General features: G+C 58.0%; 1 protein-coding gene across 3 annotated transcripts in view; it reads right to left on the bottom strand.

Moving 5' to 3' along the window:
• Window positions 1-15,615, bottom strand: part of Slc24a4 (solute carrier family 24 member 4) — a 127,057-nt gene that overhangs the window by 31,117 nt on the left and 80,325 nt on the right. For 2 of the 3 annotated variants that reach the window (XM_015494886.2, XM_048799220.1), the window contains 9 exons: window positions 14,012-14,086; window positions 12,567-12,651; window positions 12,019-12,122; window positions 11,467-11,541; window positions 8,316-8,341; window positions 6,750-6,803; window positions 5,918-6,060; window positions 1,941-2,110; window positions 2-206 (listed from right to left, as the gene is read on the bottom strand). In XM_015494886.2, the coding sequence (XP_015350372.1) occupies window positions 2-206; window positions 1,941-2,110; window positions 5,918-6,060; window positions 6,750-6,803; window positions 8,316-8,341; window positions 11,467-11,541; window positions 12,019-12,122; window positions 12,567-12,651; window positions 14,012-14,086 (937 nt within the window). The remainder of the gene's footprint in view (window position 1; window positions 207-1,940; window positions 2,111-5,917; window positions 6,061-6,749; window positions 6,804-8,315; window positions 8,342-11,466; window positions 11,542-12,018; window positions 12,123-12,566; window positions 12,652-14,011; window positions 14,087-15,615) is intronic. The other variant, XM_015494896.2, reaches the window with a different exon arrangement.

Raw genomic sequence — 15,615 nt, 5'->3', positions numbered from 1 at the left:
CCAGGCATGGAGAAGGGGGACAGGAAGGCAGTCTCCACCGGCTCTGGCTCCAGGGGTGGCGGCTGGGGTGGCGGCTGCTGCTCCTGGTCCTGCCGAGGGTCCTCGGGGTTTTCCACGGGGACATTCCCGTTCTCGATGTTCTCGTGTGTCCCGTTCTGAAGCGGCTTGCTGCCCACACTGTTGGCCGAGCTGATCAGTCTCTGCCGCTGGTGGGCGGGAGGCAAGGCAGACACGAGCAGGTGACACGATGTCACGCGCCTGCCTGCCCTGGTCCCTGGTCCTATGTACACCCAGCTGACGGGTTTCCAGGACAGAGTCCCCAGGGTCACACTCAAGGAGTGTGCACAGGGCCTGACGGGCAGCCAGCTGGCAGAGACCACAGCAGGCCACGCAAGGAAGGACCAGGGTAATGAAAGAATAAAGACGTAGGAAGGAGGGGCTGGGCTGGGTCGACCCCCAGTTCCCCCGCAGGCTCCTTCATGACTGAGACTGCACTGGAATCTGCTGGCCCCTCTCTAGTCGTGTGGTTGGTGAATGACTTCACCCGACAGACACCCCGGAGCCATCCAGTGCCCCGGCGATGGTCGGTGGGAGGGTCAAAGCTCTAACGCAGGGAAAATGTCCAGCATCTTCCTGGCACGGAGCAGGCGCCCAGTAAATTGTGGCTACTTTTACTAGAAATGGTCAGCCTCGGGTGCAGCCCTGTGGGGTGAAGGAGGCGGTGACCAGACAGGCTGGTTCACAAGAGGCAGGGGACACCAGGGGTGTGCGAACTTCTGGGCCCTTGGTAGCTCATCTCAGTGGCTTTGGCCAGGACAGAAAGTCCAGGAACAGCCTTGGAGAAAGCCCTCCTTCCCCGTGCCCTGAATACCCAGCCTCTGCAAACAAGGACCCCCCGTGTCCCCTCCCTCCGTGTCATAGGCACTGCTGCCACTGAATGATTTGAGCTTTGCAAACCTCTCTGTGACATTCTGGAATTAAAATGACAGAAGAAGAAATGAGCCCAGCGGGTCTTAATAAACAATTTTGAACTGGGCACCTGGGGTTCTATTCTCCCCCTGCCATGCCACATGGATCCTGGAAATCACGGCTTCAGCAGCAGGTGTGTCCTGCCAGTGTGTACCCCTGAATCTTCAGAGCTGGACTCCGCCTGTCCAACAGCCCAGACAGAGAAACTGAGGCCCAGGGAGATTGAGTTAGTGGCCAAGGTGAGATTAAAACTCCAGATTCCCTCCTCCCGAGCCCAGACTCTGGTCTCCATGCTGGCTAACCCCGGTACAGGGAAAGAACATCCCCAGCGGCTTCTAACCATGGGGCAGGGTAACCACTATTCACCAGCTCATCAAGACCTACGATGTTCCTACCGACAGAGGCCATAAAAAAATGCTACAAACCCAAATCCCCAAACTCGTTGGTTAACAGGCCCTGCAGCACACAGAGCATAGGATTCTTCAGAAAAGTGGGCAGGATTCGCTACAGTGTCATCCATACAGGTTTTACTCCTTTGGATCAAAATGATTCAAAGCTTGGCACAGTGTTTTCCTTTCTTAACATACTTTGCACGGAGAGGGCCACGACGTATTAAATCAAAGCACAAGTGTGGACCACAGAACCTTCGATGGCTGTGAAGGTGGCTCTGGCCCATAATCTGGGTGCTCATCACAGCCCCTGCCACTGCCTCCGAATAAGGACCTGAGTTCCCATGCGCACACAGAGAGCAGAGACTGCAGACGCCGGCCAGCCAGATGCCAGCCAGACACACGCCTGTTGTTTCTGAAATACTGGTTAATTAATACTTTTTAAAAACGGTTTTGCATTTATCCCTGAAGTGCCCAGGGCTGGCTTGGATGGCTGGAGGGACCCTTTGCTGCCTGTGGATGATTCGGGCCTCTGGAGGCCCCAGGGCTGCCCTGTCCCTGTCCCGGTCCAGGGGGACTCACCTCATTGATGATGATCCTGCTGGCCATGCGCAGCCGGGTCCTGGGCCCAAACTTGTTGGTGATCATGATGCGCAGGCCCGCCTCGGGGAAGTTGAACTTCGGGGGGCTGGAGCTCAGGATCTCGTCCACCATCACCACGGGGTTCTTGCCGTACTGCGGCTTCTCCTTCACTATGGACACAACGCCAGGGTGAGTGCTGACCTCCCAGAGGACGGCAGCCAGGTGCCGGGGCCACAGACTCCCTCTTGCCCCGAGGGCTTCCTGGGGCTGGGGTCTGGCACCTGGGAGTCTGGGGGCCTGGCTGCAGCTCCTCCCATTAGTCAAGGTGGGCCACTGATTCCCAAAGAGCCACCTGGCATGTTTGACGGCGCCCAGCGGGGCCTGCAGAGGCGGCTCTTGGGCAGTCCTCTGCATCTGGCCCCTTCATCCATGGATGTCCATCTCCCTGTCCCCTGGGGCCAGCCTGGGGCAAGTGCAAGGGTCTTTCAGGCCCCACTAAGCCTCACCAGGGACGTCCACCTGCAGTAGACAGGTCCCAGAGCCTGTCTACTTTCCTTTCTTAACATACTTTGCACGGAGAGGGCCCTGACGTATAAAATCAAAGCACAAGTGCTGACCACAGAACCTTCGATGGCTGTGAAGGTGGCTCTGGCCTATAACCTGGGTGCTCATCACAGCCCCCACCATAACTGTGGCAGGGCTTTCCTCCCCTGTCTTCTCCCTGCTCGGGTGAAACTTTACAGACTGGCATGGATGCTTCTAACCTTGTTTCCCGCAGGGAAGCTGCGAAGTCGAGGATGGGGATCCCGGACCCTGGACCCGGCCCAGAGGCTGGTGAGAGGAGCTGCTGGCCAGCCCAGTGTCTCGGGCGAACCCTACATGCCCTCTCTTTCTCCGGCCCTTTCCTTCCACTCAGGGGCTGACCAGAGCTCCCCAGACCTGGGCTTGTCCCTTGATACCTTCTCAGATATGCTCGGTGCCAGTATCCTGGGGGATAGACCCTGGGCTCCAGATCCCTGGGAGGGCCTAGTAACCGAGCCGCTCATGAGCACAGCACGTGGAAGAGGCCCGCACTGTCCCCTCTGAGGGGCTATGAAAATGGGCAGCTGTCACGCTGCACCAGGTGACATGATCCCACCACGTCTTTCACGAGTGACAGGGTAACCAGGGGGCAGGTCCAGGAAGCACCGTCTTGCAGGAGTTAATAGCACAGAAACTCACAACCCTCCCCACACACACCATGCACACACACACACAGAGGCAGCAAGGCTCAGCAGACAGGAGGCGTGTGGTTAGAAATCAGCCGGAGGCCCGTCGGGGTGCCACAGACACTGACCTCCAAGAGGCGTGTAACGTGGTTTTACTGGTTGTTTAGATGCACGTGTTACTGGGGGTGACAGCGGGTTACTTACAGTTCAGGAGAGTTAGGGAGCAGAGGCCAACAGATTGGCAGAGGTGATTAGCGTGCGTGGAGCCTGGGGCGGCATCTTGATGGTGGCGGAGATGCCAGGGGGTTATTTGAAGGAAGGTGTTAGTAGCAGGCTCCCTCCACGGGGACCCTCGATCTTGGGGCTGCCATCTCAGAGGCAGGGGCTGCCACAGAACACCGCTGGCTCCAGGCTCCCTGCTGCAGAAGCAGCCCCGCCCCAGGCACCACTTGGGGAGGGATGGGACTCAGAAGGAGGGAGACTATGGAGCTTCATGAGGCAGGAGCCATGACCCCTGCTTCCTGGGACACTTTGTCCTGGTGCCACCCATCAAGTGAGAGCATGCCGTGGCATGGCCAAGTTGCCCCAAAGGTGACTTCATTATAGCCTGTTTTCTTGGCCGTTCAGAAGCACAGGTATCGCCCCTCCCCTCCTGCTCCAAGCCCAAGTTGTGCCCAGGGCCAGGGCAGCCTGGAAGGTCCCCTTGTGAGTTCTCTGAGCAGGCTGGCTTGCTATGGCATGGCAGCCGATGGGCAGGTGGCCCTGGCTGTCAGGCTGTGAGCAAGGTCACCTGAAAACCAGCCAGGACACTGATCCACTAGGCTGAACTAGGACCCCCGAAAACACTCAAGTGCATAAAGGTGTTTGCAAGAGTGGCGGGGAAAAGGTCCCCCACGAGGCTGGGTTTTTAAAGTTTTTGATTTTACGTGGGAAACGCTCCTCTGAGAAGAGCCAAGTCAGGGTTGAGAGGGCAGGGGCTTGCTTGCTTGCTGCGGGGCTGGGGATGGAATCCAGGCTGGGGATGGAATCTCCCACTGCGAACAAGGGGTGCCTCTCACAGGGCACGGGGGGCGGCCTACACTGCCAGCCTCAGGGACTGTAGGCAGTTCTGGGGACTGGCACCTTGCACGCACTAGCCCATGCTCTACCACGGAGCTGCATCCCAGGCCAAGAGGGCTTCCTGAGAGAATCCACCAGCTGGTGGTCCTTGGAATCCTCGGTCGCCCTGTGGTCACCGGGGGCTCCCACCCCCGGTTTGGTCAGGTCTATTCAGGGGACAGCGCACAGTGGCACCCCACACAGGGTCCTCGGGGAGCCTTTCATGGGCAGCAAAGACTCAGGCTAAGACACCCCAGGGTCTACGTCTCCAGCTCCAGGAGTACAGGCCTGCGCCTTGGACCCCCACCTCCGGGACCTCATGCCTTGCCCTTACTGACGGCCAGAGCGAGACCTGGTCCTCCCTGCTCCCCAGGGATTGAGGGCAGACTCATGAACAATCTCCAATTTTCTAGAAATTACCCTGGACTTAAAGAGACTTGGGGGAGATAAAATTATGGGGAAGCCCTTCTTCTGCAGACACAGAAGTGGTCAAGACGTCATGGCTGAGCTCCCAGAGGTGCCACGTGTGGGGGTGACAGATCTCCTGGGAGGTGAGAAGCTGAATTCTCCCACTGCAAACAAGGGTGCCTCTCACAGGGCATGGGGGGCAGCCTACTCTGCCAGCCCCCGGGACAGTAGGCAGCTCTGGGGACTGGCACCTGGGGAAGTGGGCATGTTCTGCTGGTCTGAGTGACCCTCCATGTGGTGCTTCTCTTCTTTGCCAAGAAGGTCCAGGGGACCAGGAATCAATCACCATGTATATGCTGGGCAGGGGCCAGCCTCTGTCCCACCAGACCTTGGGACCTGTGATGGGCAGCTCAGAGCCACTGTGACGGTGGAGCTGAAATCCCCAACAGTGGCCAACATGGTCCTGCCCCTCTGAGGACATGTCTGTGAGATGCGCTCCCCCTGGGACATCCTCTGGGCATTCATGAAACACCCACGGAGAGGGAGGGGCAGACCCTCGGGTGGGCAGGGCTCTGGTGCCTGGCTAAGGCGGCCTTCAACACCCAGGGGCAACCACAGGGGGCTGCTGAGCTCTTGCCTCTCCAGATACTAATGGTGACAACCATCAGGCTCAAATGCTGTTCTGGAGCAGGGCAGAGCGAGCTTCTGGCTGGATCCAGATGTTCAGAACCCCTACACTCCAGGAAAGAGGGGAGTCCAACATGAGCAGAGGTGACCAGGCTGCTGTCCCGGGACCCCCTCAGGGCTCTCTAGGGCGGGCCAGGGGCCCTTTTCCCAGCCTTGCTCTTCCTCTGGGCAACTGTCCCTGGACAGACTCCTGCAGGCCTGGGCCTAGCACTGCAGAAACCCCAGGGAGGACCAGCCTCTGTCCTCGTAGCCCTCAGCTCCCTGTTACAGGCCCTGACACTGTCGGAGACACTGTGGCTCATCGGAAAAGCCAAAGCGGCCTCCACCTGCTGCCGGGAAAACTCCACGCTGTCACTCTTCACTTTCTCTTTCCTGGTACATCGTCCCTCCATCCTTCTCCCACCTACGCAGACAGACGTCTGAACCACGTCTCAAACACAGGCCGTCCCTTCCCACTGAGGGTACATGTGACCAAAGGTAAAAAGGTGACCACATCGGGGGGGTGTGCGTGCGTGTGTGTGAGGAGAGAGAGTGGCTTCCGTGGCCAGCTCCTGCCTCCTGTCTGCTCAGCCTTACCTTTCCTCAGCAATGGCACCGAGGGGTCATCACAGCTACCGTCATAGAAGTCATTACCATCTTCCAGCTCGTTGCTGACCGGGTTGCCGTTGGCAATGCTCTTTTGTTTGGTTGTGAAAAAGGCCTGCATCTTCACATTGTACCTGGAGGTCGGGGAGGACGGGAGGTCAGAGCAGCACAGGGACTCCCACTGACCAGGTGGGGGCATCTGCTGTGGTCAGCACAGCGCTGGCCATGGCGGGCAGCCCGGGAGGGGCTTCACCCAAACTGACAGCCATTCCCAGCAGGATCCTTGGAACAGTGTGCGGGCTGGGGGCACCTGCTCCTGTTGAGCTGGGGGCTTCCTGGCGGGTCAGAGACCTCTTGCCCAAGAAAACGACTGAGTCCTGCAGCTGGACATGACAAACGTGCCCTGATAAAGGACTTCCAGCCCAGCCCATGGGTCAGGCTCGAGAGGCACGGCCACATCTGTTCCTCTTCCCCAGCTGCGACTCCTGCTCACATGGGCTACGTCACTCGGGGGCAGCAGTGCCATCCCCCGAGAGAGGAATCTCTCACCATCCTCAGGTCCCCAGGCTGGCTCCTTGCTGAAGAGCCGCCCGAGGAGACTCCTGCAGTGTGACAGTTTATCTCCCATTCTTACAAAACACGGAGGATATTTTATATCAATGTGAGGATTCTCAAAAACCTAGAGTGTGGCCTTTCTAGAAAATGACCCATAGAGGTGTGAGGAAGAAGAGAAACCCGAACAACTGTCCCCTGCTCTGATCAAAGGTGGGAGCAGGACATGGAAGGGGGTGCCCACAGCCCGAAGGAGGAGGAGGGTACTTACTTCATGATCAGAATGTAAAACCCGTACAAGACGATCAGCACCAAGCCTTCCCACCTCAGAGAGAGAGAGGAGAAGGCGCTTAGAACCCGGAGGCCATGGCCTGGGGACCCAGGGACGGGATGGCTGGGGCAGGCCAGGGAGCAGTGTGTCCTTCCTGTCCCATCCCAGGCCCATCCCAGGACTCGGGAACACAGGTGGGATGGGCCCGCCTGAGGCTGCCAGGCCAGGGGGCGTCCTCTTGGTGATGGACAGGAGAAGGCCAAGGGGGGATCATCTCAAACACGGGGGTCTGCAGGACCCAGCCAAGCCCCACCGGAAGCCACCAGGAAGGAGGAGGGTGGGGCAGCCACCTCAGGGAGGCAGGGGCCTGGATTCCACTCTGAGAACCTGTGGTCACTCGAGAGTCTGGTCAGGGACCCGAAGAACTAGGGTACAGGCAGAAGGGACCAAGTCCCCAGGGAAGGGGAGGGGCAGGGCACTAGAGCCTCTGGGGCCACCCACCAGGTGTGCAGTGGGGTAGTGGGGAGTCAGCCTGGAATGTTCCCTTGTGGCTCTTTAGAAATGGTCCAACCCCAGGGAGAGCGGGGCTGGGTGGGTTTTGAACCTCTGACCACAAGCCCCCGGGAAGCCATAGTCCTCTGTGAGCTGGGCATGGGCTGCAGTCATCTGGGGAACTTCCTTTGCTAACAGGGAGTCCACAGGCCAACAGAGCCAGAAGGGGACTTGCAGACCACCCAGCCACCTGCCCAGCTCCTTCCACACTTGAGCAAAACGAGCCCCAGCAGTGGGGAGACTCCACTGCATGGTGGGCTGGGGCCAGGGAGGGACCAGCACCTGCTTTCTCCAGGCCCACAGCACACAGCTGCTCTTGTCAGGAAGCGGACACCCTGAGGCTGACCATCTGGGGACATGCCCCAAAACAGACACCTACAGCGTGCAGACTCTGAATCACGTCCAGGAGCCGGCGAAGGGCACGGCTCTGCCCCAGGAGGCACCGTGCCTGTGGCATGGAGGGGAGGTCTCCACCTGTCCCTTGGGAGTTTGTGCCTGACGTATCTTAATGAAGGAATCAATTCCTGCCTCAATGTCACAAAGAGGAGTGCCAATATTTTCTTCTGAGTTCTTTTTAAAATTCTGCTTTTTATAGTAAGATTTGAATTCATCTGAGGTGAGAGGGCAGGATGTCATGGGGACTGGCCGTTAAGGCGCCAGCCCTCACTCGCTGCCGTGACACCTCTGTCGCCTCCCACCCCAGACCTCGGCCAGTAACGTCTCCCACGTCGGCCCGAGCTCATCCTCGTGCCAGCCACCACACTGCGGTTCTTTTAGTTTATGATCTATTTTGATATCCCTCAGGTGGACATATCGGGGAAACGCCTTTCTCACTTTGAAAACACAAAGGCAAGATTGCTCAGTACGATATCTTTGACGTTCACAGACTAACAAGCTCAGGTTTGTGGAAGTAATTCTAGGAATGGTTCAGTGACTCCAACCACCAAGGACACAGGAAACTAACAAAAACAAACAAATAAAAAAACCCCAAAGAAACATAGAGTTTAGACTTACCACACAATTTCTTCATCGTAGATGAACTGGAAGGCAAAAGGAGCCAGGGGGCCATATTTATTCCAAATGAAGAACAACGCAGACCCCTACCCACCCAGGGCCGCCCCCTAGGGCCTGTGACCTGCTTTACAGGAAGAGGGCTCTGCTTCCCTGCCGCTCATTATAGCAGGTGACCCTTCCTCAGCTGGAACCTGGGCCAGCGGTGGGCTGTCTCATGTGGCCCAGCTTCGTGTGGCTCTCTCAGGACAAGTGGCCTGTGCTTCTCTAAAGCTTCTGGGGTTGACCTGGCAGGAGTCCCCATCATCATGCAAATAATTGCTGAAACCATGGAACTTCAAAGACCAGAATCTACTTCCATGTCTACACATATGTCTACACAGAGGGTGTGTGGGGCAGGGTGGGGCTTTAGCTAAAAAAATAGAGTGACCCCTTTGGGAATGCCAAGGGGGAGGTTCAGCTTGTGAACTTTGAAGGCAGCTGAGGGGTGACAATGGGGACAATGACACGGCTCCACGTAGAGTTGATTTTAGGTGTTAACTGGCCTGGGTTGAGGGACGCACAGGTTGGTACCATATTATTTCTAGGTGTGTCTGTGAGGGTGTTCTCTTCTTTCTGGAAGAGACTGGCCTTGGAGTTAGTGGACTGAGTCAGGAAGGGCCACTCTCACCCAACATGGCGGGCACCACTTAATCAGCCGAGGACTGGAGAGAACAGAAGGCAGAAGGGGGTAAATCTGCACTCGTCTGCTCACCTCACCCCTCCCTCTCTCAGAGCTGGGGTACCCTTCTCCTTCCTCTAGGGACCAGAGCTCCAGTTTCTCTGGGATTTTGGACTCCGAGACTCGCAGTAGTGGTCCCCTAGATTCTCAGGCTGTTGGTCTAGGGTGAGCCACCCACCTGGGCCTCTCGCTTACAGGTGGCCTATCGTGGACCGTCTCGACCTCTGTAACCACCTGAGCTAATAGCCTAATTAATCTCCTGCTCATCCACCCACCCACCCATTTCCTGGTCTCCTATCCATTATGCTTCCTGGAAAACCCAGATTAATACACCCAACCATGCCCTCCCCACCCAGAGTCCCTGGCACAAGTGAATACTGCTTCTGCGGTGGGAGGGGGTGCTCCTGCAACCCCCCAGCATGGCCCCGTGTGGAGAGGAAGTGGATGGGCTGCTCCCTCAAATCTGATCTTGGGGACACCCTACATACGGTGGCAGGAGAGGCTGGAGGCTGTTGCCTGGACTTGGGCCCACTGTACTACCTCTCCCCGCCATCACGGTGGGCAGTACCCACAGGACCAGCTTCAGGAAGCCATTTCTGAGGAGGTCACCCCAGCCAGGCACAATCCCGAGCCTTCTGAACTCGAGGCGCTGAGGAAAGGGCCCTCAACAGAAAGGGAGGATGGGACTATGTCCCGGGGAGTCTGGGGACATTACAGGAACCTTCTTCGTCTTTCCAACCTGAAGGAGGGCTACTGGCATGCAGGGGCAGTGGAGGTCAGGGAGGACAGGGAGGACAGGGGGCATGAGCCACGGGATACAGGTCTACGGGGTCAAGCTGTCTCTATTTGGCACATCTGAAATGTCCTGATGGATGTTCTAGCAACTGGAAAAAAAAAAAAAAAACAGGGACCTGAGCCTTGAGCTTATAAATCTTGAGTTTTACTAATCAAAGTCATTTTCAATGGTTTTAGTAAATACTTAACTGGCTGGTAAGTTCAATGTCCTGGGAACCGAAGGGCGCTGTTCAGAACTTGTGGGGAACCATCCCTTGTTTGGGGAACACACGGTGATGCTGGTGGCCCCTTCAGCCTGCCACTGTCATGGAAGGGCCCAGAGCTGCTCTGTATGGGGCACCTGGCTCTTCTAGAACCTTCATGCCAAAACATTTGCCTATGGGAAGCTGCATCCTTTCACAAGGAATTCCTTCTATTCTCCTTTGTGTACAGTCAGGACACTATGGAGACTATTTTTTTTTTTTTTTCTTAACTTGCGTGTAGGTAGATCGTTTTGCTTATCAATTTCATTTCGGGCTGTGGCAGACAGCCCCGAAGATGGCCCCAAGGATCCCACTGCTCTATATTCACGCTCCCCTTGAGCGTAGGCTGGACCTGGTGGCCTCTGACCAACAGAATGTGGCAGAAGTGGTGGGGTGCCACTTCTGAGACTGGGCTACAAGAAAACTGGGGCTTTCACGCTGGGCCTGCTGCCCTGCTCTGGGGGAAGTAGCCCGTGGGAGGCTCCGTGGGAGGCAGGCTGGTGAGGGACCCTGGCCCCCAGGCCCCAGCTAAGCCGCTCTCAGACCAGGAGATTTAAATAGTTGCTGTATTTTGTTTTTGTTTTTGTTTTAAGTTGTAGATGGTCACAATACCCTTGTTATTTATTTTTACGTGGTGCTGAGGATCGAACCCAGCGCCTCACACATGTGAGGTGAGCGCTCTACCGCTGAGCCACAACCCAGCCCTGAAAATACTTGCTGTTTTAAGCTGCTGAGTTGGGGAGAAATTTCAGAGCAATGGACAACCGATACAAGGGCCCAGCAGTGGAGTGGAGTCGGCTCTAGGTGAGGTGAGGGGCAAACTGTCGTGCCAAGCCACGTTCCTTCCCTAAGATCCAGGTGTGCCACACACCTGCCCTCCCACCACGCCAGAGCTCTGGGTGGAAACTGTCCTGCGGAGGACTTGCTCCTTGGCAGGATGCCTCGCTGTCATGTGCCATGATGTCACCAGCCCATGGAGCCAAGGGGTGCAGCCCACACAGGGAAGAGGCCACACTGGAGGCCCCAGAGAACCCTCCTCCTTCCCTCAGCTCCCACCTGTCCTCTCTGCATTCAGGTGGCCCTCTCTCTCTTGCTCACTGGAAAATCAGAGACTCTGCTCCCTAGAACGGGGTCTGCCACAGTAGGGACAAGGGCTCAGTGGAGTGCAGGGCCTGAGTCCCCCACAGGGACCACTGGACACGTGCTCTGGCTTTTCCAAGGTCTCTCAGTAGCAGAGGGTCAGACATGAGGTTTCAGGGGAGGGAGGCACGTGGGTAGAGGTGTGAGGACAGGAAGAGGTGGCACCTGCCATCACTGGGTCAGGGACAGGCAGGCAGGGGTCTGTGTCTCTGCAGGAGCCTGACCAACCCACACCTGGGGCAGGAGGGGGACTCACCGCGATGAGCACAATGACAGACAAGGTGTAGTACACGGAGTCCCGGCACACGGCCCACCATGTCAGACGCACCACCTGCCGAGAACACGGCCTCAGCTGCTGCTGGCTGGGGTTGGAGGCAGGGAAGAGCTTCCCAGGCCCCTCGCAGGTGCAAGGACATGCCCCGGGATCCTCCCAGGCCACCCGGCCCTCCCTCACATTTGGGGAGGAGACGGGAGCCAGGCCATGTGCTCAAGGGTTGGTTAACCTCCCCCTGCTCCTCAGAGGTAGCAGCATGGCCTGCCTCTCCAAGGTCAAGTCTAATGTCCCTCCAGGACTCTGAGGACACTGAATGGGGTGTCAACAGCAAGCCAGCCTTAGGCCTGCAGGAGGCCAGATAGTTCCAGAAACTTGCTCAGGGCCAGGGTTACAGGAGGCACTTCTTAAATGGTTGCAGTTGTCAAAGGAAAGCTCGGCCTTGGACTGGCCACGGTCGCTGACCCTGTGCATCCCAGGCCCCAGAGTGTTGGAGGACAGGGAACCCGGGAAGCTGACATGCTCCAAGCCACCCACCTGGCCAGCAAAGAGTCCACACACTCCAATAATACACAGGATGTTGAACACGGCGGAGCCCACGATGGTGCCCACCCCGACGTCTCCGTGGGTGATGAAGACACCTAGAGAGAAAAGAGCCCGGGCCTGGATGCGTGGCTGCTGGAGGAACAGGTCCTTCCCACCCCCCGACAGCACCTGGACATCAGCGGGAATGGCGAACCCGATGGGTGGAGGGGCCCGGGATCAGCGACTCCGACGCCCCCCGCTTTGTGAGGGGCTTTATTGGGGTGTAATCCACAGGCCAATAGAATTTCTTGACCCAGCCCAATTAGAGAATTGTGCAGCCAAAGCCACAATCTGATTGTAGGGTCGGTTAAGCCTCCCCTAATGGGTCAACCCCATGCCCACCAGCTCCCCTAAGGCACCAACCTAATCTACCTTCTGTCCCCCGCTTCTGTCTCGGGATTGACAGATGAGAACACGGCTCAGAGCTAACATGTGACCCCGCTGCTCTGGGCGCCAGAGCCCTGTGGACCCTGCCTCGCGGGCTGCCCGGGGTTCCTCACCAATGACCGAGGCGAACAGCTCTGGCGTAGAGCTCCCCGCAGCCATGAAGGTGGCTCCTGCCACATCCTCGCTCAGATGGAGTTTCTGAAACAGAAGGGACCACAGGCCCTCAGAGTGGGACGCGGGGTGCTGGACGTCACGCAGGACATAGAAGCCAGGGAGCGCCAGGGACATGTGCTGGGTGAGCCCAGCTCCTGGCTGGCAGCCTCTCCTCCCTGTGTCCAAGCATACGCCTCCATGCTCTGCCAGGCCTCAGGACACGAGCCCCTTCTCCCATCCCGCCATCGGCTTTCTGCTCATCTCCAAGGCCCCTGGGAACTGTCCCCTGGATGAAGCTCTGGCACCCCTGAGAGCCAGCCGCCCCCTGTTAGACTCTGTTATTGAGACGTGGATTATACAGGGAGGGTCTGCGGCGCCCACGGTCACCCTCCCTGCTGCAGCCTGAGAGCGAGACTGGCCTATGTCACCTAGAACAGGGTGGGGCATGCAGTGGAGCCCACCAAGAGCCCACAGTCTAGACACTGTCACAGAGGCCCTGTCCGAGAAGGTGGGGGTTGGCACCTAGGGCCCCCCACAGCCTGGTCTCACATTCAGGAGACTCGCTCTCCGTGGTGAGCCTTCCCGTCACCCCTGCTCACAGAGGCCCTGTCCCCGGGATTGAGCTGACACCAGACAAGCTGGGGCTCTCCAAGGCTCACTCTGTGTGGTGGCTTCCCCACACAGAGTGAGCCGTGGAGGGTCACCCGGATGTAAAATGCAGGGCTGTGGCTTAAGTATCCCTCCCAAGGAGCCTCTGCAATCCTGGGCTCTGGGGCCACCACGCCAGCCCTGGGCCACGCCCCTCCTCACTGACCAGGGGTCCTCAGAGGGTCAGAGGTTTGGGCCTGACACAGGCTGGAGCCACAGTGCTGACCCAAGGTGGAGGCCCAGCCACCATCAAAGAGGGGGGGTTCACAGAAAAGGCTCTGCCGCTCCCTGCTCTGCGTGACACCAAGCTGCCTAAGCTGTGCCTGGCAGCGGGGGACGTTGTGGGCAAGATCTGTGGATCCAGATGGAGCAACTTCCCCTGTTGCCTGCTCCTAATAACCATGTTCCCTCCTGCCACTGTCACAGCAGCACGGCACCCCTGGGGGGGTCCTCCACGGGCTCAGATCCCCACTGTGCCCTGCCACCTACAGGGAATGAGCAGCACTGGGCACCCTTGCCTGCCAGGTGGGACACACGCGTGGCCACCCAGGAGCCCGACATCCTACAGTAGCGGCTTCCGCCAAGCTCCGGAAGAGGGTGCCCTTGGCCAACACCAATTGGGTGGCTGCAGAGCAGCATCACCATGGGACCAACACCAGCTGCTTAGAGTGACGGTCTTTACCACCAGAGCGTTCCCCAGCCTCCTCACCCTGTCACTCACATGCCACGTGTCCTCATCCCTGTCCCTCCCACGTACCTCACAGATCTTCTCTAGGGACGGAACAAAGAAGTCGTCGCACACGATGGCCAAGGCGTAGAACATGTACAGAGCCTGCCAAGGGAAGAAGATACACGGGGTCAGTGAGGGCCCCTGTCGCAGCCCAGCAGAGGCCAGGGGCAGATGGGGTCCCAGAGGAAACCCCCAGCACCCTCAACTCCTCCCTGACCCATGGAAAACTGAGGCCCAGAGGAGCCATAATGTGCAGTGAAGAGGATCAAACCAGGACTCCCCGGGCCTGTGCATCTTCTCTTGGGATGCTGTTCCTGGTTCCTGGCACACAGCCCCTAAAGCCCTGGGTCTGTGGTGTCTTTTGTGGATTAATGACATGACTGGTGGCAGGGCCCCTCGATAGCTTCTCCGTGGGGGGATGGATTAGAGGTTAGGGACCTTCACGTCCTCCCCCCTAACCTGGGGGCCAAGGCTGATGTAATCAATCTTGCCTATGTAAGGAAGCTTCCAAAAACCCCAAACGACAGGGTCCCAAGAGCTTCAGGACAGCGGGACACCTGGAGGTGCCTGGAGGGTGGTGCACCCAGGAGATGGCGGAAGCTCCTCTTCCCCACCCCCTCGCTGCGTCTCTCCATCTGGATCTTCGGACAAGCCTTCATCCGCGGACAAGCCTTCATCACACAGGCAAAGCGTTCCCCTGAGTCCTATGAGTTGTTCCTGCAAATTACTGAATCTCGGGAAGATGCGGGAGCCCTGTTTCTAGCATTGATCAGAAGTCCCCAGGGACTGACAGGCGTCAGAAGGGAGGACACTCTGGTTGCCGAGCCCCTGACCTGTGGGTCTGACGCCACCCCCAGGTGGACAGCATTGGGACTGAGTCAAACTATGGAATACCAGCCGGTGTCTGCTGCTAGGTGTGTGGGATCCCCTGGGGCTCCCCGCCCAACGCACATTTTGGTGACCAGAGAAGAAGGACAGCGTGCACATTGGGACAGCAGGAGACACACTTTGCTTGTCCAACCCAGACGCCTCTTCTGAAAGAAGCGGGTCTCTCCTAGCAGCAGAGGTTGCCCTCGGAGGCAAGACAGAACCAAGGAGGAGAGCGGAACATGCCAATACGCCTGGCCTGCAAGCAGTGTCCTTGCTACTGACTGTCCTCCCTCTGCCAAGAAAAAAGGGGACTCTGGTCACCCTGTGAGCCAGCGTTTCCTGGGTCCTGCTGGCCTCTGCACACATGGAAACCCACGGTCCATTTGCCTGGGGAGGTTTACGGCACCCAAGAGCCCTGGTCCTAACACTGGTTCTGGGACTTCTGAGCCAGGTGACTTTGGGCAGGTCATGGTCCTGGGTCCCCACTTCTTCTCTGTTTAACGATGACGCATGAGCAGATCAGTGGTTTTCAAGTGGTTGTCCAGCTGGGCCCTTTCCCTGCCCATCTATCCAGCATCCAGCAGGGCCTACCTGGGCTCATCCTGCGTGCCAGGTGTGGGTGCCCGCAGCAGGGATTTGGTGACAGAGCACCAGGCAAAGCCTCTGCTGCTTGTGACCACCTTACAGCCAGTGCGGAGCCCTGAGGCGACAGGGTGCTTGACAGACCAGCAAGGTCAAGGTGGGGGCAGAAGAGAGTGAGG

The sequence above is a fragment of the Marmota marmota genome, unplaced genomic scaffold (assembly GCF_001458135.2).
Source record: "Marmota marmota marmota unplaced genomic scaffold, marMar, whole genome shotgun sequence".
NCBI classification, from domain to species: domain Eukaryota; kingdom Metazoa; phylum Chordata; class Mammalia; order Rodentia; family Sciuridae; genus Marmota; species Marmota marmota.
This window is presented reverse-complemented; position numbering and strand designations above follow the sequence as displayed.